The following is a 20,049-nucleotide window of genomic DNA, read 5'->3' as shown; positions in this document are numbered from 1 at the left end:
AAGACTCACCGATGAGTCTGGGGAGTGATGTCTTGTTTTATATTTTAGATATAATTGTGGGAAGGGGGGTGAGAATGGCAGAGGGGAGGATGGAGTTGAAGGTGTCCACACACCTATTTTACGAACCCTTAGGTGGGCTTTGAGCCAGTCCCTATTTTAAGCCCTTTATAGTCTGCATCCTCACAATTCTATGGAGTGTCTGCTATTACCCCGATTTTGCGAAGAGGACACAGATGCTCAGGTGAATTCACTTGGGGGTTTTACCCATAGCGTGTCACAGTACTGTGCTGGTTTGCTGGCCCTATAATGGTGTGGGACCTACCAGGGGGCATGTGCAGCCCCTCACGTTCTGTTCCTGGCTGTGTGGTCTGTCCCAAGCGGACAGTGGGGAAGACCTCCAGCGAGGTGCCTTTGCGGTGGCCACTGTCCAGGAACCTCTGGTGGCGGAACCTCCAAGGGGAATGGTGTTCGGCATCTCCATTGTGCACTTCTTTCTAACTCCCAGGATGAAGTTTGCTCCCCCTTTCCAGCCTGGGAACCGCCCTGGAGGTGCTTCACCAGGCTCCCGGGGCGGGTTGGGGGGGCGTTAGTGGCCGGCCTGGGCAGTGGGCGGGGCTGTGGGGTGGGGCCCTCGGCGTGTGCGCCGGCGCCCATAGGCGGGCGCCCCCTCCCAATCTCCCCAATCTCCAATCCCTGGCCGCAGCCGTGGCGTTCGAGCCGCAGCCTCAGCCCAGCCAGAGCCGGCGGCGGCGCCATGGCGTGCGCGGGGCTGCTCACCGTGTGCCTGGTCCGGCAGCCCGCGCCCCAGCCCCCGCGGTCCCCCACGCCAGCCACCGGTTCCGCGGGACACGCGCTCTTCCAGGATGTGAGTCGGGAGGGGGCAGGGGGCGTCGGCTCTCCTGGCCCTGGGGGTTGGCAGTGTCTCTCCAGGTCTATCTCCTTGTGTCTCGCTGGGCTCTCTCTCTCTCCTTGCCCCTGCCTCTGGGTGTCTCCCCACCAGGTTGGTTTGGGGCCCTGCCTCTGTCTCTGGGTTTCTGTCTCTCTCATTCTCTTTCTCTGATCCTGCTGCCTCTGTTTCCATGTCTCCCTTCTTTATCTCATTGCCTTTGTTGCCTGTTCTCTGTCTCATTCTTGCTCACCTCCTTGTCTCTGGTTCAGTGACACTGCCTCCCCTCCTCTCCCCCGCACCCACCCCATCTGTGTGTCTGGTGGGGTAAGACTACCAACACTTGGTCCCGGAGCAGGTGCACTGCCCCTCGATGGCAGCCCCTGGATGGGCTGATCCAGCAAGGGGGCCTGGAGGAGTAAGACCCAGTGTGACCCCAGAGTTAGACCTGACCCGGGGCCGTGGCTCCCACCGTTGGTCAGTGTTGCCCAAAGTCATCCTCTGAGGTCTGTACACCTCTTGTGGGTGGCAGGTGGTCTGCAGGCCCCAGGGGCACCAGCGTGGAGTAGCCTGGCCTTAGTCACTGCCCTGAGCCCCCTCCCCCACCTTTCAGCCCGTGCTCAGTCCCACCTGGTCCCCTCCATGCTCCTGCTCCCAGAGGCCCTGGCCTGTGGGAAAGGCTGTGCTCCTGTCCCTTCCCCACGGCCCCCAGTGACTCAGCACCTTGACCACAGTCCTCTTGGCTGGAAGGGACTGACCCTCCCGTTTCCTAGATGGAAAAAATGAGGCCTGAGGGGTTAGGGGCATGTCTAAGATCACACATGGAGACAGGGGCATGCTAGGGTGTGGCCCCAGGTGTCCTCATTCCCAGCTTAGCACTCTTATACCCCCTCCCCCGGTATCTCCATCTGCCCCAACCAGGCTATGCTGGGCTGCTGTGACCTCAAGCCAGTGGCAGACCTCTGAGACTTCCGACTAGTAGTTAGATTTATTCCTGAGACTCACCGATACTGAGAAAACAGCCCGAGGCGGGTGACACTGAGAACTCAGAGCGGCTAGGGGCTCTCTGTCCAGGCTTTGGCCTGCCTCTCCTTGCCAGGCGGCTGGCCCCCTTTGCTGGGCTGCTTTAGGTGGTCTGGAGTCTCTGTGCCTTTCTGTTTACCTGCCTCTGTTGCCCTTCATCTCTGCTTCTCACACACACACACACACACACACACACACACACACACACAATGAGTTGGCCTCATAGGAAGCCCCAGTCCTGGAAGGGTTAACCCCAGTCTGCTCCGTCAGGTCCTAGGGCTAAAACTGAGACCGGCAAAGGAAGGACCAGCACACAAGGAAATAGCCGAGAGTGGGCAGAATCTGGGATGGACCATGGCCCACAGCAGATTTGGGGGTTCAGTCTGGGACAGTTGTCCAGGATTCTCAGGCCGCATCTTGGCCCATTTCCCCATCTTCCTCAAGCTGGGACTCTGCCAAGGGCTGATGCATCAGATAGAAATCAGGATATACTCAGTGTGGGAGGTGGGGGTGCAAGGAGCTGGCCTGGAGCACCCCCCACGAAGCCAAGCCCCGCAGGAAAAGTGAGCAAGCAGTTGGACCTGCTGTGTGCTCTTCCTCTGCCCCCCTCATTGAAAAGCTCCTGTAGGGCTGAGCTGAGCTGGGCAGGCAGTTGGGACCAGGCTGGGCAGGAGGGAAGGCTAGGCAGGGGGGCAGGCTGGCCCGCTGGGGCCCTGTCAAGGTGGGCAGGGGCCTCTTACCTCCCAGACTCCACTCACAGCTCCCATCCATGCCTCTTTGTCCTCTAGGTTTTCCGCAGAGCAGACAAGAATGGTGAGTGTGGCTTTCCCTGGGCCCCACAGTGGGAGGAACAGTGGGGGACATCATGGAGGCTTGGGAGGGTTGGGGGCTTGGCGGCACAGTGTAGAATGGAGAAAACTTTGGGGGGACCCAAAGCAAGAGAATCAATCAAGGCATCCTTCCTGGAGGAAGTGCTATTTTGAGCCAAGTTTGGCAGGATGGAGAGTGGAGGGAATGTAGTTTAGCCAGAGGCTGAAAGTAGAGGCTTGCTTTCATGCAGTGCCCTGGCACAGGGATAGGTACCTGTACCTTCCTGTATATGACTGTGATTTTTACCCCATTTCACAAACAAAGGAACAGGGGCCCAGAGAGGTAAGGCAGGTTGCCTGAGGTCACACTTCCTCTAACCCAGGTCTGCATGATGCTTGGTCCCAGGCTCCCTGTGTGAGAGGCTGGGAAATGTGGGCTAATGGGGATGAGGCCCTGTGGGGACTTTCACTCTTAGATTTTTAGTGGGTTCAGTCGCTTTCCATATGACCAACTATCCGGGTCAGGAGGGCCTGGGCATGATAAAGCTGGCTCCAGGGAATCAGCTCCTTCTGCCCCGGTCCTGGGCAGTCACAGACCCAGGTCTAGGAAAACCTTGAAAGTAAAGCAGGGGACCCTGCAGGCAGGTGATTGCCCGTAGGTGACCCAGAACAGCCCACTGTACCCTGATTGGCCAGGCGAGGATCTGAGCTGAGGCAGCCACTCAGCCTTGACCTCACTTCCATCTGGCTCTTCAGACCTGCTTGTGTTTCAGCCTCCTTGAAATAGGATCGTGTCCCTACCCTCTGGCCCTTCTCTTTAGGTCTCTTCAAACTGGTAGAGACCATTTGTCCCAATCCATTGATCAGGACGCATAGTCTCATTTGGATCAGGGCATTCTGTCCGATCCCCCTGCTTAGAGACCTGACAGGCCAGCTCCCCAGTGTCTTGGGCCGCCCCACTCAAGTGCTCTCAGCCTTTGCTACATGCCCCCGGGGACGGGAGGTTATTCACTCCGGAGCCAGTCTGCTGCTGCTTACGGGGGCCCAGCCCTGGAGAAGGTCTCATCAGCCTCCCTGTGGCTTCTCTGGGAAGGGCCTGCGTTCACAGCACAAAGGCTGTCCTCCTCCTGGGGCCGGGCTGCCGGCATGTGAGGCGACTCTCAGCCCTCAAGTCCTCCAAGTGACATCGAGGCCCTGCCATGATCAGGCTGTGTCCCGGGCTGTTCATTTGCTTCTCCATTTGGCAAACGTTTATTGAGTCCCTACCCAGGGCCATATGTGTAATGCCCGCCTCGGGTACATGCACAGTGGTCCCTGTCGCCTTCAGAGGGCCTCTCTAGGGGCTCCTGCTCTTTTGTCCCCAACAGCCAGGCCCCCAACCAAGCTCAGAATCGCATTCCACCTGGCTGGTGGGTGTGATATGCTGTGAGGCCTTTGGGGGGCCTGGGCCTGGTGGCAGGGGTGCAGCCAGGGGTCAGGGATATCGACTCTGTTCCCTGTCCACCCACCAGATGATGGTAAGCTCTCATTTGAGGAATTCCAGAATTACTTTGCTGATGGGGTTCTCAGCGCTGGGGAGCTTCGGGAGCTGTTCAGCGGCATTGATGGGCGTTCCACTGAGTGAGTACAAGGGGGAGATGGAAGAGCCGTGGGTAGATGGTTCCTTATGGAGGACAGAGGACCGAAGAGGGGATGTAGGGGAGGGGTGTCAGGGCTCAGTGCCAAGTTTCACCCACCCACTCGCTGCCTCCCTAGCCTCAGCCTTGCCCATCACACTCCAGCTAGGACCTTAAAATAGCCAGACCTGAGTCACCATCGGTGGCTCAGCCCACAGGTGCCCCCCTCGCCATTCCTGCTTCCTGGGGATGCCTGGGGACAGCTGGGGCCTGCCTGCTCCCACCCAGGGACGCAGGTACATGAACACGCACATACCACCCCACGTGTGCTCCCACATCCGCAAGCCGTAGCACGGGTTTGCGTGCTTTCCTTGCCCTGCTGCCTCACATGGGAGCGACACATACGCAGCTGTCCCGCCCTCTCACTCCCTTCTCCCCTCATCTCCTGAGAATGAGTTGTGAGCGCCCTAGCTGGGTTTACTCAGTGGTTAGAACGTTGGCTTGCGGACTGAAGGGTCACAAATTCGATTCCGATCAAGGGCAGGTACCTAGGTTACAGTCTCGATCCCTGGCCCTGTCGGGGTACATATTCGAAGGGCTGGGGAGGCTCTATTTCGGGACCAGGTTTGGGACCAGGACAGTGAAGAGAAGCAGCCGCACACAGCACATGGACCTCTCGTGGGTGAGTTAGGGAGGTGAGCCTCGATTTGGAGACCACAAGGGGCAAGATAGCCGGAGCAGGGGTGAGGGTAGAAGTCACTGAGAAGCCCTAGAGAGGAAGGTAGGTTGGGGGTTGGGCTTGCGAATCCCATTGGGAGGCAACCAATAGTTGTTTCTCTCTCACATTGATGTTTCTCTCTCTCTGTCTCTTCCCTGCCCTTCTACTCTCCCTAAATCAATTGAAAAAATACCTCCAGGTGAGGATTAACAGCAAAAAAAAGAATACATTCTGAGGACTGGGCTGGACCCTTTGTCTGCACCCCCCTGCACCTCACCACCAGACACTCCAGTCAAATTCCTTGTCCTTCAAGGCCTGACATAGGCAGCCCCTCCCATAGGAAGCCCTCCCTGACCTACCAAGTAATACCCCGTGCCTTCTCTGAATGTTCCCCGCCTTGGCTTCCCCTTCCCAGCTCTGACCACTCCTCTCTGGCCTGTGTCCACGTCAGTCTCTCTCGGCCTGAAATTTCCTTGGAGGCCGAGAGTGGGTGTGAGTTTCTGCCCTCAGAGAGTGTTTGATGGGGCAGTAGTATCCTTGCTCCCTCCCACCCACCCCCCGCCCCCCAACCCCCGCCCCACAGCCTCTGCCCACTGAGCAGCTTAACCTGGGGTGGAGTCAGGCGTTGCCTCGTTGTCAGGCTAAGCTGGGTGGGGCGGGGGAGAAACAGGCCTGTGCTGGCTGCGCTTCAAAGTCCCGGTTCACCGGGCTCAGATGTGAGGGTCTGAAGGGCTCCTTCTCTTCTCTCTGCAGCAATTTGGAAACCGAGAAACTGTGTGGTGAGTAAGCGCACCGCAGCTCTTGTCTCCTGGCACCTCTGGACGGATGGGTGTGGTGAGGGGCTGTTGCTGGTCTCCTGATAGAGTAGGATGGGCTGAGTTCCGCATAGGAGGCTGGTTGGCTGTTGAGGGATTCCCTGTTGGGTAGGTGGGGGCAGGGCGGGAACCTTCGAGCACCCTCTCTGCCCGCAGACTACTTCTCGGAACACCTGGGTGTCTACAGGCCTGTGCTGGCTGCGCTGGAGTCCCTGAACCGTGCAGTGCTCACTGCCATGGACACCACCAAGCTGGTGAGTGAAAGGAGCTGTTCTGATGGGTGTAGGGCCCCAAATGAGTTCAGGGGGTCTGCCGTGCTGTGGGAGCCTCCACTGGCTTAGGCGGTTGAGCTAGAGGGCTGGGTTCAAATCTTGGCTCTCCCACTTTCTGTTTGTGTACCTTCCCCTCTCTGGGCCTCAGTTCCCTCGTCTGTAAGCTGGGGTAAAACCAGAGCCTGCCTCCATACGCTGTGACAAGTGAATGGGAATGAAGGCAGGGATTTTTGTTTTCTTCTCTCTCCCCAGCACTCAGAACTCTGCCTGGCACATAGTAAGTGCCTAATCCCTGGAGCTGCTGCTACTACTGTGTTTTACTATTGGCCAGACCTAACTATTGTGGGGTTTTGCGCCTAGGACTCGGTAGGGATGGGTTGGGGGTGCGGTGTGCTTGCACGTGTGTCCACAGGCCCAGGCTGGTGTGCAGAGCCTCGTGGGGGTGGAGCTTGGCCTGAGGGCGGTAGGGAGTATTCAGCAAGTGCTCACCCACATGTGTGCGCACGTGTGGACGTGTGTGCGCAAGCAGAAACTGTGCTCACAGCCAGGGCTCCAGGCCTCTGTGTGGTGACTTCAAAAACCCGCACGCCGCCCATGCCTTTGTGTGTTCCTTTTAAGAGATGTCTGCACTTCCCTTTGTCCCATAGCTTTAATGAGGGGGCAGGGAGGGGGCAGTGAGCAAGCCTGGCTTTCCTTGTGCCTGATTCTTCTGTAGAAGGGGAAGCTGACACCCTCGGCCAGTGGAGGACAGTGCTTCCCCTCTGGTTGCTTTCACATGGGATTTAGTAGCTTTTCAAAGGGTCACCCTTGGGGGTCTGGCATGGGATGGGAGTCTGAATGGTACTGTACCATTTGGGGTTGGCGTATTGTGGCAACTTCTGTATCTGTGGCCTGTACACGTGTGGGCATCAGCTTCCTTATTGCCATGGAGACAGGGCCCTGGGCGTGGGCAGCTGGAGCAGTTAGGGGAATTCAAACTGCAGGTTCCAGCGAGGGCCCCAGACCACCTCCTCCTGGCCCAGAAACGGAGAGGAGGTGACCCATCACCACACAATGACTCTGCGAGCTCCGGTCACCCGATACCTTTATCTGGCACTGGGTGCCTCTGATAGAGCTCCCGCTTAGCCCGCTAAGCCTCTGCCCCTGCAGCCCGCGGGGGCACCACCCCTCCTGGTCCACTGTGCCTCAGTGGAAGACTTCGTGCACCAGCCTGGAGCCGCACTCATGGTACATGGCCCGGGTCATCCACTGGCGTTGGAAGTTGTGCAGAGAAGCCACCATGGAGCCACCTGTCCACACTGCTGTTCCTCGCCCAGGCTTGACCACCAAGTGTGGCCGCAGGGCCCCGTAGCCGTGCTGCTGGCACTGCGCCAGCAGCTCCATCTCCAGGCGCTCAGTGAAACCGGGGAAAAGCGTGGAGCCACCGGCCAGCACCACAGTGTCGGCCAGCCTTCTCCGCAGCGTCTCAGGCACCTTCTGCAGTGCCCAGAAGGCCAGTGTCGACAGTCCCGGCTCAGAGTGGCCTAGCAGAGCAGGCTGAAAGATGGGTTCAGGGCAGCGGAAGCGCTCGCTGCTGAGGTAGACGGAGCATCCATTGCCCAAGCGGAACCTGGCTGGATGGTGGCGGGCAGGGTTATGGAGGTCACCCTCAAAGTCCAGGGAGACGTAGCAGCAGCGCTTCTTGAGCTGTGTGACGGCCTTTCGGGGGAGGGTCTGCAGCAGTAGGTCCGGGCACGCCGCCACCAGCAGATCCCGCAGGTAGCGCGAGAGGGTGGTGCCGGCCACCTCCAGCCGGAAGGTGGCCTCGTGCCACGAGTGGCCCGCATAGATGGGAGTGGCGTGGCATACCCCCGCTCCTGCCTCCACAGCCAGCCCGCTGAAGGCGCCGGTGGAGCAGACAGCCAACACCGCAGTGCTGGCCATGTGGCACGCGGGCACTGCCAGGGCCTCGAACAGCAGCTCTGCTACCCTCTCGCGGCTTGAGGGTGGCGCCGAGGGCGAGTCGCTCACCAGCACCGGCCACTGCTCTGGGCGCACCCGCAGACCGCCTACCAGCAGGCGCTCCCAGAGCCCCTCCAGCGCCTCCCAGTCCACCACCATGCCATGCTTGATGGGGTGCGCCCGCTCCACGCCCCCCACCAGCTCACAGCCCAGCACCCCCGACAGCACGGGCTGGTCCCAGCTGGGCACGAGGCTGGAGCTCTTCAACACCAGACGCGGCTGGCTCTCGCCCGCGAAGCCCGCCTTGGTGAAGCCGGATCCCTGGTCCACCACCACTGCGATGCGGCCCAGCGGGGGCGGCCGGGCCCGGCGCCTCCCCGACACCGACGCCACCTTCCGGGCTCAGCTGCGCTCCCAGGGGCGGTTCTGTCCCCACTGGCCGAGATGGAGGCCCGCCTTTCGGCTCTTGACTCTGTGCCCTGGGACTAAATCCCTACCTTAACGGACTAGATAACGACTTTCCCAATTTCTGGCACCGCTTTTTCTGCCCAGAGTGGATGTCTCTTTTCAGCTCTTGGCTCCTTGGGAACCCAGAAGTCCAGGCCCAGGCAGTGTCTTGGACCTCTCACCTGGGCTTGACAGAAGTAGTTCCTGGTTGTGGAGATGGGAGGGGGTCATCAGAGAAGGAAAAGAACTTGGATCCGACTAATTGTGACCTCAGTCCTCAGCACCTGCTGTGCTTCCGCAGGCCCTCCCCCCCCAATGAAAACACCCTGGACCCCTCCTCTCTCCTAGGGCAGGGTCAGGGGCAGTGAATTGGGCATCCAGGAGTCTGGCTGCTACTGCCCAGCACAATCAATGATTCCTTCCCCAAACCACTTCAGATGATCAGATCTACTCTGGCCAAATGGAGGGCTCCTCCCCCTCCAATGCTGAAGAGAAAGCCCTTCATCACAGACCGACAGCCACTCTGAAGTACCTGTGTGCTCATCCTTGAGGGGCCCAGGCATCAGGGACCTCCACCTATGGACTCCTGTGGGCCCGAGTTTGTGACTCAGCTCTGAAGCTGACTCACTCAGCAAGCAAGTCCTAATCTTCCTGAGCTCCGTTTCTTCCTCCGAACGGTAGAAACCTCCATACGCAGGAAAGAGGCCACTCCTGGTCTCTGCAGAGTCTCATTCTCTTTAGGACCATTTTGGTGGCAAGTTGCAGACCCACTCACGAGTGTGTAAGCTGAAATAAGGATTTTATTACAAGGGTCTTGTATGTACGATGGATACCAAAGGCAAAGGTGAAAGCAGGTTTCAGGCGCTGATGGAAGCAGGGCCTGACTGCAGGGAACCCAGGATGTGCACTGTCCCTGTGTGAGTGTTTATTCTTCTGAAGATCGGCTTCAGCCCGTGCGTGTTCCCTTGTGGCCCCTGAATTACTGTCCCAGGGAAGGGGCTGATAGGCCCCGGGGCTTATGGCCAGGAGGTGTCGCCACACGGAGGGACGTGGTTACTCTGATTGTAATTCTGTGGATGGCAGGGAAGGGTCAGTTCTACCAGCAGCAGGGGCGGTGCTATGGGCCCTGAAACCTCCAGCACGAGGCAGGCAACGTGGAGGAGCCCCCGACAGGAACGGAAGCACATCTTCAGCAGAAGCTGGGCCGGTGGCTCTCATGAGCTGGGACCTGCACCTGCTGCCTCTGCCCCGAACGCCGTTCTGAGGTTGGTTGCCCGTGGAAAGCAGGCTGCCGGTTCGAAGGGCGGGGGAGGCTCTAGGTTCGGGACCAGGTGTGGGACCAGGACAGTGAAGAGAGGCAGCTGCACACAGCACGTGCTGGACCTCTCGTGGGTGAGTTAGGGAGGTGAGCCTCAATTTGGAGACCACAAGGGGCAAGATAGCCAGAGCAGGGGTGAGGGTAGAAGTCACTGAGAAGCCCTAGAGAGGAAGGTAGGTTGGGGGTTGGGCATGCGAATCCCAGTAATAGGTTTGGGTGTTTCCCTGTGGGCAGTGGGGAACCCGTGCGAGCTTATGAGCAAAGTGAACTGCCCGACAGGTAGTGATTTTGAAGAAGCCTTTGGCTGCCGTGTGGAGAGAGGATGGAACAGTGTAGGTTGGGAGACAAGTGACTAAGTTCCCCGGTGGGTTACCAAGCAGGGATAGCAGTGAAGGGTCAAGAGCCGCTCCCGGGTCCTCTCGGAGGCAGACAGTGAGTCTCAGCCCCACCTCTGCTCTCAGTAGGACCCTCACAGTTCTCCTCCCGGTGTTGGCTCTTTGCCTGGGACCGTGGCTCTGCCTAAGGAGGACTTGTGAAGGCTGGGGACCTGGAGATGCCATGCTCAGCTGAAGCAAGCCCCTCCTGGTGTGGCCAAGCCTGGGTTTGCTCAAGCTCACCTCCCTTGGGTCTGCAGACCCGGCAAGGCCTGACCCAGGCCTCGAGTTGTGGGGGGAAGGGGAACATCCTCCCTTCTCCACTGTGGTAGGATGTCCCCTCCCCGGGGGCAGGGGTTCTAACTTTTGGGTCACGAGGAAGGGAAAACAGTTGGCTCCCGACTGTGGCCATTGCTCAAGCTGTTCATCCCGGTCTCGCTCTCGCGCCAGACACGTCAGACAGAGCGAGCCGGAGCCAGGGTTGCTATGCGCTCTTTATTGGGTCGGGGCCGGGGGTCGTGGGGCCGCTTGCACGGATGCTCCTGGATGGGGTCGGAAACGCTGCTGATCACCAGGCGCTGCGCGGAGCCACTGCCAGCCCCGCGCGGCCCCGCCCCCGGCCCCGCCCCCGGCCCCGCCCGCTGCGCGGAGCCCCGCCTCCCTCCGCCGCGCGCCGGCGGCCGGGATCATCTCGGGCTCCCGCACGCGCGCCCTCGTGCCACTGGGCGCCGTCGCCTGCTCCGCGCATCCTGGGGGGCGCCGCCGCCAGGGAGCCCACCAGGACGCCCACCGACTCCTCGCTCGGCTGCCCGGGCCATGCGACCGGGCCCACCGCCGCCTCCGCTAGCTGCCGCCGCTCGTCCGTGGAGAAAAGCAGCACGATCTTGGTCTGGGGGTGGGGCAGCGGGTGAGGGAAAAGTGTGGCCCGCCCTCTTCCTGGGGACCCTGACCCGCCCTGGTCCTATCTACCAAGACCATGCCCTCTACGTTTCCGGGACCCCGCCATCCTTCCATGCCCGGGAGGGGGATCCCCACTCTGCTCCATCACCAGGCACCCCCGCCTCTCTCGGAAACCCTTACCCACCCAGGCTGACCTGAGACCACCGTTCTGGGATCCCTGTCTGCCCACTTGAGGGGGAAAGTAGCATGTTTTGAGGCGAGGGGGTGGAAAGGGGGCATAAGGAAACCCTTGGTGCTCCTATCCCAGAGATGCCAATCATGCTGGGACCTCCACCCATGGATCCATCCAGGTTGTAAGAATCCCCTTCTGCCCACCCTTCCGACTCCCAAGTCCCATCCATCTCCTGGTCTCTGGAATCCCTACCCTCTCTTCTGGGCTTTTAGGACCCCATCCATACCCAGTGCGTTTCTGGGACCCTCCCCCTCAGGAGGGATTCTCTAACCTCCTAGTCCATGGCCCTAGGACTTTGGACCACAAGGCCTACACTCCCAGCATCCCCGCCTGCCCATCTGTCCATGTTCCCCTGCCCCCTCCCACCCGCTACGTACGCCTGGCTTCTGCCGGAAGTGGCTGAAGAACTGCTGTTTCCCCAGGGCCTTGTGCATATCGGGTGGCCTCTTCTTGCCAACCTGCGTGGGCACTTTGGTCCTTTTGTGGGAACTGTTGTTTCCCATGGCAGGACTGGTTAACACTGGGTCCACGGCCCATGCTGCTCTGCCCTGCCCTCTGGCCAGGGGACCCCTGCCCTAGCATTGTCCCAGAGAGGCCACTTTGTGACCTCATTGGTCGACCTCACCAGCTCCAGGCTCTGAGCATCTCACAGAACCCACAGGTGAATCGTGGCTCCATTCACTCTGTCTGTGATTTCCGGCCTGTAAAAGGGCTAATGATCATAAATGAGGCAATGTTTCATTATTGGTCTGGGTCCAATAATGAAGGCGCTTAGTGATGAGTACAGAGGAATTTCTGTGGCCTAAGTTTGAATTCTGGCTCTGTTCCTAACTAGTTGTGTGATCTTGGCCAAGGTAATCAACTCTTCTAGACCTCGGTCTTCTTACCTGCAAACGGGGTCAATCATGGTCTCTGTACTTGTTATGAGGATTAAATGAAATTCTGCTTGGAACAGGGCCTGGCACAGACTAGATGCTTGTGTCAGCTGGGTTCTTTGGTTGCAAGCAACAGAAAGTGACCAAATGGACTTTATTGGAAGGATTTTAGAGAGCTCAGTCATTTTAAGAGCCCAAATGGACTTTATTGGAAGGATTTTAGAGAGCTCAGAGCATGGCAGAAGTCTAGAGAGAGCTCAGAAACCACTGGCCTGTTTGAGTGAGTTGGGGAGGTGAGCCTTGGTGCTCACCCTCAGCTCACCCATCCTCCCCTCTGTCCTTGCCTCTCCGCATAAGTCTCCGCATAAGCCTGGTCCAGCTGGGTCCACCTGATGGCTGAGCTGAGGCAGGCTATGGGCAGGAGGCAAAGCCCCTGATGGATGGTGCCTCTGGGGCCCCTCGAAGAGGGAGAGCAGGCACCTGGACCATGGCTCCAGAGGGCCTGGCACGTGGTCTGCCTCTCTCTGCCCTTTTTAGGAGGCGCAAAGGGAGGCTGGTTATGTAGGTTGGGCTCAGTGCTGTGGTGTGTGTGTTAGGACAGTAACTTGGCTGTCTTGTGTCTGCAGCTCCTAGTAAAAGGTACTCAGTAAATGTCTGTTACATGGATGAGTGAATGAATGCATGCATGCATACATTGAGTGGCCAGATTATTATGATCTCTGAACACATAATAACCTGGCCACTCAGTGTATATCCTATATAATAAAAGGCTAATATGCAAATTGTTCCCTCGACCAGGAGTTCAACCAGCAGGCAGGCTGGCCAACCGCCCATGTCCCCTCCCCCTGGCCAGGCTGGCTGGACTCCACCCATGCACGAATTCATGCACCGGGCCTCTCTCTCTCTCTCTCTATATATATATATATATACACTGAGTGGCCAGATTATAATGTGTTCAGAGATCATAATAATCTGGCCACTCAGTGTATATAGCCTGTGACTTTGTGGCCAACTGGTGAGTATGGGGCCATATCACACCATCATTTTGCCTCGTGTCAAAATAGGTCTTTGGATATCCTATGACCTGCCCTATCCGCAACCCCCCACCCCAGCCTAACTGTGCAGGGGCCTCACTGGCTGAAGGTGGTAGCCCCAATATGGAAGGGGCCTTGGGGCCCAGAGAATGGCAGATAACTCCTTACAAGTTGGCCTCATACTTCCCTGGAAGGGAGGCCAGGCCCTGCTCCTAGTCCCTGTGCCCTCCTGCTTATGCCAGGTCTGCAGGCCCTCTTTACGGTGCCACTGTGGCTCTGATGGGGAGGGACGAGGAGCAGGGGATGGCTCCTCCTTCAGAAATATATACTTGGAGCCCAGAGGTGCTGACTATGTCCCCTCTGCCCCCAGGAGTATGAGCGGGCCTCCAAGGTGGACCAGTTTGTGACTCGCTTCCTACTGCGGGAGACAGTGAGCCAGCTACAAGCCCTGCAGAGCTCGCTGGAGGGGGCGTCAGAGACCCTGGAGGCCCAGGCCCAGACCCGTGGGCCACGGTATGTGAGGAGCCCTGTTGACCTGCGGGTCCAGTTCATGAAGACCCAGCATCTCCATATTTCGAGTCCCTCAGCTTTTCCTGCATTGGGTCGTTCCAGCAGACTACCTGCTCTGGGGCAGGGAGGCCGAAGAGGTGTGAGAGGCTGGCTGGCTTTGAAGCTAGGGCCTTCATATCCCCAGATGCCTGTCTTGCCCCACCCAAGCCTGGTCCTTTTGGGGGGCCCCAGTCCTTGGCCCTGAGGGTCTGCCGGCAGTGCACTGAGCCTCCCCTTCCCTTAGGTCAGATGAAGAGAGAGTGAAGGTGCAGAGCAGGCCCCGTGGCAGCCGGCGGGCAGGGCGCAGGGCCTTGTGGAGCGTCAGCCGGTCACCCACCTGGTCTCCTGGCTCCTCTGACGCAGGTGTGCTGTGGTGGGTGGGAGGGCTGGCTGAGGAGGTCCAAGCAGTGCCCCCAGTGCCTGCTCCTCCACCTCCCCTCAGTTCATCCTGAGGGGTCTCCCAGCCTGAATTCCCCCATGGGCTCCCCCAGGGCAGAGTTCAGAGGCTGAGATGCAGTGGCGGCTCCAGGTTAACCGTCTCCAGGAGCTCATCGACCAACTCGAGTGCAAGGTGAGCAGCTGAGTGGCCAGTGCCCCACGGGGGTGGGCCTTCCTGGAATCTGCCCAAGATAGGCGCATGCTGGGTGCCTGACCCACACTCTGTGTCCCTCACAGGCCCCCCTCCTGGAACCCCTACACGAAGAGGAGCTTACCAAGGGACCCAACTCGGTGAGTCTGGGAAAGGGAGAGGCAGCTGGGTATCAGGGGCTGGGTATCACGAAGTGAGGGCGCTCACAGAGCCAGCTACCCACCCGGCCTCTGCCCTGCACACATCTCCGATTTCTCAGCTTTGGCCCAGCCCGCATCCCCCAGGCCTGGCAGGCAGGTGCTGGGTTCTGGTCCTTGCTCTGTGACTCCACAGAAACCACTGCCCCTCTCTGGGCATCAGTTTCCCTTCTCTGCATTTCTGAGTCGGGCAGTGTGGACGGAGGCTGGAGGGGTCAGTAAGAAGTGGTGGCATACTGCAGGAGAGACAATGACTGCTTCAAGGCAGCACCCTTGGTGATGGGGAGAGGAGGATGGAGTCAGGGATGTTGGGGCAGGAGCCCGACCTCAGGGTAGGCCAGGTCTGATGCAAGTCAAGCAGGGCGGGGCCCTCCTGGCGGCTTCAGCCAGTCGGTCGTCTGTGTCCTGCGCTGCCCGGGCTGACTGGGCCACCTCTCTTGCCAGCACATCCTCGTGTCCCAGAGGCAGGTTCCCGTGGCAGAAGAAGCCCTGCAGGACTTCTCCCGGGCCCTGCACTGCTACGTGGACTTCACAGGGGCCCAGAGCCATTGCCTGCAGTGAGTTCCTAGCCTCCTGGTGGGCCGGCCAAGGTGGGGAATGAGCAGGGAGGAACACAGGGGCTGAGCATTTTGGGCCAAGGTTCCCATTAGATACCCCTGCCTGGGTGGGCAGCAGTGGTTGCAGCCCAGGCCTGGCCTGGTCATCTCTTTGGCTCTACAGTGTGTCTGCTCAGAAGATGCTAGACAATGCCTCCTTCACCCTGTACGAGTTCTGGCGGGATGAGGCCTCCTGGAGAAGGTATGAATGGCGGTCTAACAACTAATGTTTATGGAGTATGGGCCCTGGAGTGAGTCAGGCCTGGGTCCAAATCCTCCTCTCCTACTCACTGGCTGTGTGACCTAGAAGAATTACTTAATCCCTCTGTACCCTAGTGGCCTCCTTTCCAAAATGGGAGTGATAACAGTTCCATCTTCATTTGAGCTGAATGAGATGATATGCAAAGAACCGAACACAGCCAGGTACATAGAAGATGCTCAGTGAATATACACCGTCACCATTGTGTCACATCCTATGCCAAGCACTTGTGTGTTACTTCATGTAATCCTCACAGTATCTAGCACAGTAGACACTATTGTCCCATTTCACAGAAGAGAAAGCTAAGGTTCAGAGATAGTATGAGGAAGGACTGGGATCTGAATCCAGGCAGCAGGACTGGAGTGGGATTGATCTTTGGGGAAGATCAAGTCCACTCCATGGCCCTCCCCAGGCACCAGGAGTCCGCCTGCAGTAAGGCCTTCCAGCGCATCCTCATTGACCACCTGCGGGCTCCGGACACCCTCACCACTGTGTTCTTCCCAGGTGTGCTGAAGCCCTGACCCTCTCTGTAGCCTTGGGGCCTGAGGAGGGGCAGTGTACCCCTTATGGCCTCTGATCCCCAACCTCTGACCCCCAGCCTCCTGGTGGATTATGAATAATAACTGATCCTGACCTGCATTAGTCAAGGACCCTGTGGCCCTGCCTGCCTCCTTCTGGAGCTTCTGGACGGTCAATTCAGCATCGAGACCAAGGATGCTGCTGCTCCTAGACCTGGAGTCTGGCTCTCAGAGGCCTCCAAGACCAGCTGGTGGAGAGTCCTCAGTCCAGGGATCAGGGACTGGTCTGCTTGCTTTCTATTTCTTTATTTATCAGTGTATTTTATTGTTTGTAGCTTTGATCTCTGAGGCACTCTGGCCTCTACCTGACTCAGAAGGCCTGGATTCTGGTTCTCTCTGCCTCTGCCTGGTTGTGTGACCCAGGGCAGATCCCTTCCCTCTCCGCGTGAGCCTTGGACTGTCTGGCTGCCCCGTGGGTGCCTGCTTTCTTCCCGCTGTCTTGGGGCCAAGTTCTGCTCTTCCTCAACCAGCAACAGAACCAGGGCTGATGCTCAGGGATCCCCATCCCCACCCCAAACCTTGACCCCTGAGGCTGAGCTGGGTTTGTCTGCACTGTGGGGTAAAAACCTGGATATCCCCCCCCACCCTCCTGGGCTGCGAGCTTCTGACTCTTCAGCACCCTCCACTGCACCAGAGACACCTGGAAGATCCTGGGTTGGTTTGCATGTCATTTGCATATAATTTGCATGTCCATGCCCACCCACACTCAGGACACTATGGGAAGCCCCAAGGTGACCTTGCCCAGTAGCAATAATTTGTGGCTAGAGTCGCCTGTTGTCCCCAGATACCTCTGAACCTGAACCCAGCCCACAACCCCAGCAGAGAGACAATAAAGGCAGTGGTCACTCCTGGTGTCGCCTCCTGTCTCCCGTAGCAAGAAAGCTGGACTGTGGGGCTGGTTTGCATCTCTGACCGTAGGCTCGGGGCAGGAAGCCTTCCTTCAGAAATCAGCCTGTTCCCATCTCAAGCTCCCCTGCCTCAGACGGTGGCAACTTCATCGCTGCTGACCAGGTCTCCTCAATTCAGGGTCCTCTCATGCCCACAAGCCCTGGCTCTGGGAGTGAGTATGATTTATGCTTTCAACCCCCGCCCACGGGGGCTCTAGCTTCACCCCCTCCTCCCCCACTTTGCCAAAAGGGTGTGCAGTGGAGTTGGGGACTGAGCACAGAGCCTTCTCAGGGTCCCAGATAGCATAGTTGGGTTCTGTGAAACCTGTCCCCAGTCAGAACCTCCCCCCCCCCCCCCCCCCCCCCCCCCCCGCTTCCAGGCCACCCCTGCCACCCGACATAGAGCAGTTCCAGGGAAGTAAAGGCCGAGTTGGTCTGTCCAGCCTCTGGGGGAACCTTCCTTCTAGCCATCTGGGGGGAGGGGTGCGGGCATGGGGGGTGATGACTGACACTGACGAGGGCTCTAAAGGGAGGTATGTGGCACCACAAGAACAAGATGGCCTCCGACCTTGTCTGGGGGTGTTGGGTGAGGAGTTTTCAGGCTTTGAGGGGAAGAGAACTTGCCTCCCTGAACTGAAAGCAGCCAGCTGTGGGCTGCAGCTGGGGAGGGAAAACGGGCTGACACCAAGGCGGGGAGGTGGCAGGGCCTCGAAAGTGCTTCATCCTGGGAAGCCGTGGCCGCCTGTAAGCCAGGTGTGCCTGGCCAGTGGGCCGAGTGGCATTTCCCCAGTGTTCTGAATGGCCCAGTGGTGCCAGGTCCTTGCTGGGTACAGCTCAGATGGTGGCAGCTCAGGGTAGATGACCTGGACTGGGACTCCAGGTAGGGTCTTCCCTGAGGTTTCTCCCCAGTGACTCCTTGGCCAGCGCTATGCCAGGCTGCCCTCCTGCCACCCCACTTCCCAGACTCCTGGCGGTTCCTAGAAATTGCTGCCAGCACCTGAGCCACAGCTCTGGGTGGGCTTGAGGAGGTTTCAGTGTCCTTGTTAGAGAAGAAGCCCACTTAGGATAAATAATTGTGCTTTCTGTTCTGTGTTCTAATTTTTCCGCTTCCTCCACAAAAACAGCAACAGCAAATCCTCAAAACAAAACAAAAAAACTTCCCATTGCCATGTTAGAACACAGATACTGAAATCCTCAAGCTCACACCTCTCAAGGGTCTCCTTAAATTTTGCACCCTTGCCTGCCTCTCTCTGCAGTGGAGTTGTAAAAGTTAATACTTAAAAAAAAAAAAAAAAAAAGATGGGCTATGTCGTCCCTCCCTAGCTGAAGGCTTGGAGGTGCTGGGGAGGGTCAGGGAAGGCCTCTTGAAGATGGTGATGTTTGCTTTGAGCTGTGAGAGGTTAGTAGGGGTCTCCAGACAGATGTTCAGGCAGATAGGCAGTGGGAATACTGCAAAGGGAGCAGAAGGTGGATCTTGGAGGGTAAAGGATTGGAGGTGAGCCAGGGGGGCCAGACCAGAGGGTGTGAGCCAGGAGGTTGCCAGATGGGAGTTTCTGGGTGGGTGGGTGGGGGGGCTGGACTGCTTTACTCTCGCAAGCCCCCATCTCCATCTTGCCATTCCCCTACCCCCAAGTCTTGGCCACCATCTCCAGTCTCTTGGCCATGCCCCTGTACCCAGCAAGGACCTGGGGCATTCAAAACATTGGTGAAATGTCCCTCAGCCCACTGGCCAGTCACACCTGGCCACACTTCCAGTCTCTGGCCTGGAAGACTATGCCAACCTCTTCATTGGGCTTCTTGTCCCCACTCCACTCTTTTTTTTTTTTTTTAAACGTCCCTCTTTTTACTTTTAATATATTTTATTGATTTTTTACAGAGAGGAAGAGGGATAGAGTTAGAAACATTGATCAGCTGCCTCTTGCACACCCCCTACTGGGGATGTGCCCACAACCAAGGTACATGCCCTTGACCGGCATCGAACCCGGGACCTTTGAGTCCGCAGGCCGGCGCTCCATCCACTGAGCCAAACCGGTTTCGGCCCCACTCCACTCTTAACAGTCCATTCCCCATAATGGAACAGCAGAAGGGGCTTTCAAAGCATTGTCATGGTGACCACACCCCTTGACCAAGACCCTTCAATGGCCCCCTACTGCCTTCAGTATCAAGGTCAAGTTTGATTTCTTGACTCGGCATTCAAGGCCCTTATAATCAGCCCCCATCCCCAGTATGTGCAGCTTCCTGTCCCTAAAACATTCCAGATGAGCTGGACTATTCATGACCTCAGTCACCCCTACTCTTGGCCTTTGTTCTCCTTCCCTCCCCTGCTCACCACAGAAACATCATCTTAGCCTTTATTTATGTAGCAGGTCAAAGCCATCAGGTCTGGGTTACCTTTCTCAAGCCTTGCCCTCAACACCCTGCTCTTGGTGGCTCTGCAGCTCATTTCAACAGCCGACACCTGCTTTGTGGCAGGTGCTGGGGATGGTGAAATGTCCCAGGTTGGTGATAATACCCAGGCCAAGGATAGTCAGAGTACCGAAGCTAGTAGAGCTCCTGGCTCCTGCTAGCTGCCACTCCCCACCCTTTCATCTACGCCCTGCACCTGCCTCCCACCTGTGCTAGTGACTCACCTGCACACATTCGAACCTGTCCTGGGTGGGGACTGGCCAGGTGCTAGAGAGAGTCTAGGTGGCTGCCACTGGCCTCCAGCTCTCAATGGGAAATATGCACACCTAGTGCGCTTAACAGCCTCTGACGGGGTGAAACAGGAACTGAGAATGCGGTGGGACTTCACGAAGTCATTCTCAAAACAAATACTACTTGAGTAAGACCACGGTCCAGGCAGGATGCTGGGACAAAGATGAATCCTTGAAAATCACACATTGGCAGAGAGAAAAGCAGGTTGTCTGGCAGCCTCTGTTTACGGGGCTTCCTGGGTGCTAGGGCGACTCGCATCTGATCACATTTCACTTCACAGCAGCCCAATGATATAGGCATCATTAGCACCCCCAGTTTACAGGTGAAGAAACATAGAAGCTCCACGAGCAAGTACCTTGCTCCCGGTCACACAGCTGGATCTGTTCCCTGGCACCAACAGCTATTTGCTGTCTAGCGTGAATAGCACTGGGAGAGAT

The 20,049-nt window shown here is 58.0% G+C and overlaps 2 protein-coding genes across 2 annotated transcripts; one reads left to right on the top strand and one right to left on the bottom strand.

The window, feature by feature from the left end:
* The first annotated feature begins 678 nt into the window (after positions 1-678).
* Positions 679-18,205, top strand: NECAB3 (N-terminal EF-hand calcium binding protein 3). Its single transcript, XM_079784330.1, has 13 exons — positions 679-865; positions 2,698-2,722; positions 4,230-4,338; positions 5,806-5,831; positions 6,024-6,121; positions 13,631-13,773; positions 14,054-14,172; positions 14,301-14,380; positions 14,485-14,538; positions 15,040-15,152; positions 15,316-15,393; positions 15,863-15,954; positions 16,049-18,205. The coding sequence occupies exons 1-13, from the start codon at positions 755-757 to the stop codon at positions 16,075-16,077; spliced, it is 1,077 nt and encodes a 358-aa protein (XP_079640456.1). The 5' UTR covers positions 679-754; the 3' UTR covers positions 16,078-18,205.
* On the bottom strand, positions 6,231-9,874 carry ACTL10 (actin like 10). The gene has a single exon (XM_079784331.1). The coding sequence runs from the start codon at positions 8,237-8,239 to the stop codon at positions 7,325-7,327; it is 915 nt and encodes a 304-aa protein (XP_079640457.1). The 5' UTR covers positions 8,240-9,874; the 3' UTR covers positions 6,231-7,324.
* Positions 18,206-20,049: the final 1,844 nt, after the last annotated feature.

The sequence above is a fragment of the Cnephaeus nilssonii genome, assembly GCF_951640355.1.
Source record: "Cnephaeus nilssonii genome assembly, chromosome: 11".
In the NCBI taxonomy this organism is placed as follows: domain Eukaryota; kingdom Metazoa; phylum Chordata; class Mammalia; order Chiroptera; family Vespertilionidae; genus Cnephaeus; species Cnephaeus nilssonii.
This window is presented reverse-complemented; position numbering and strand designations above follow the sequence as displayed.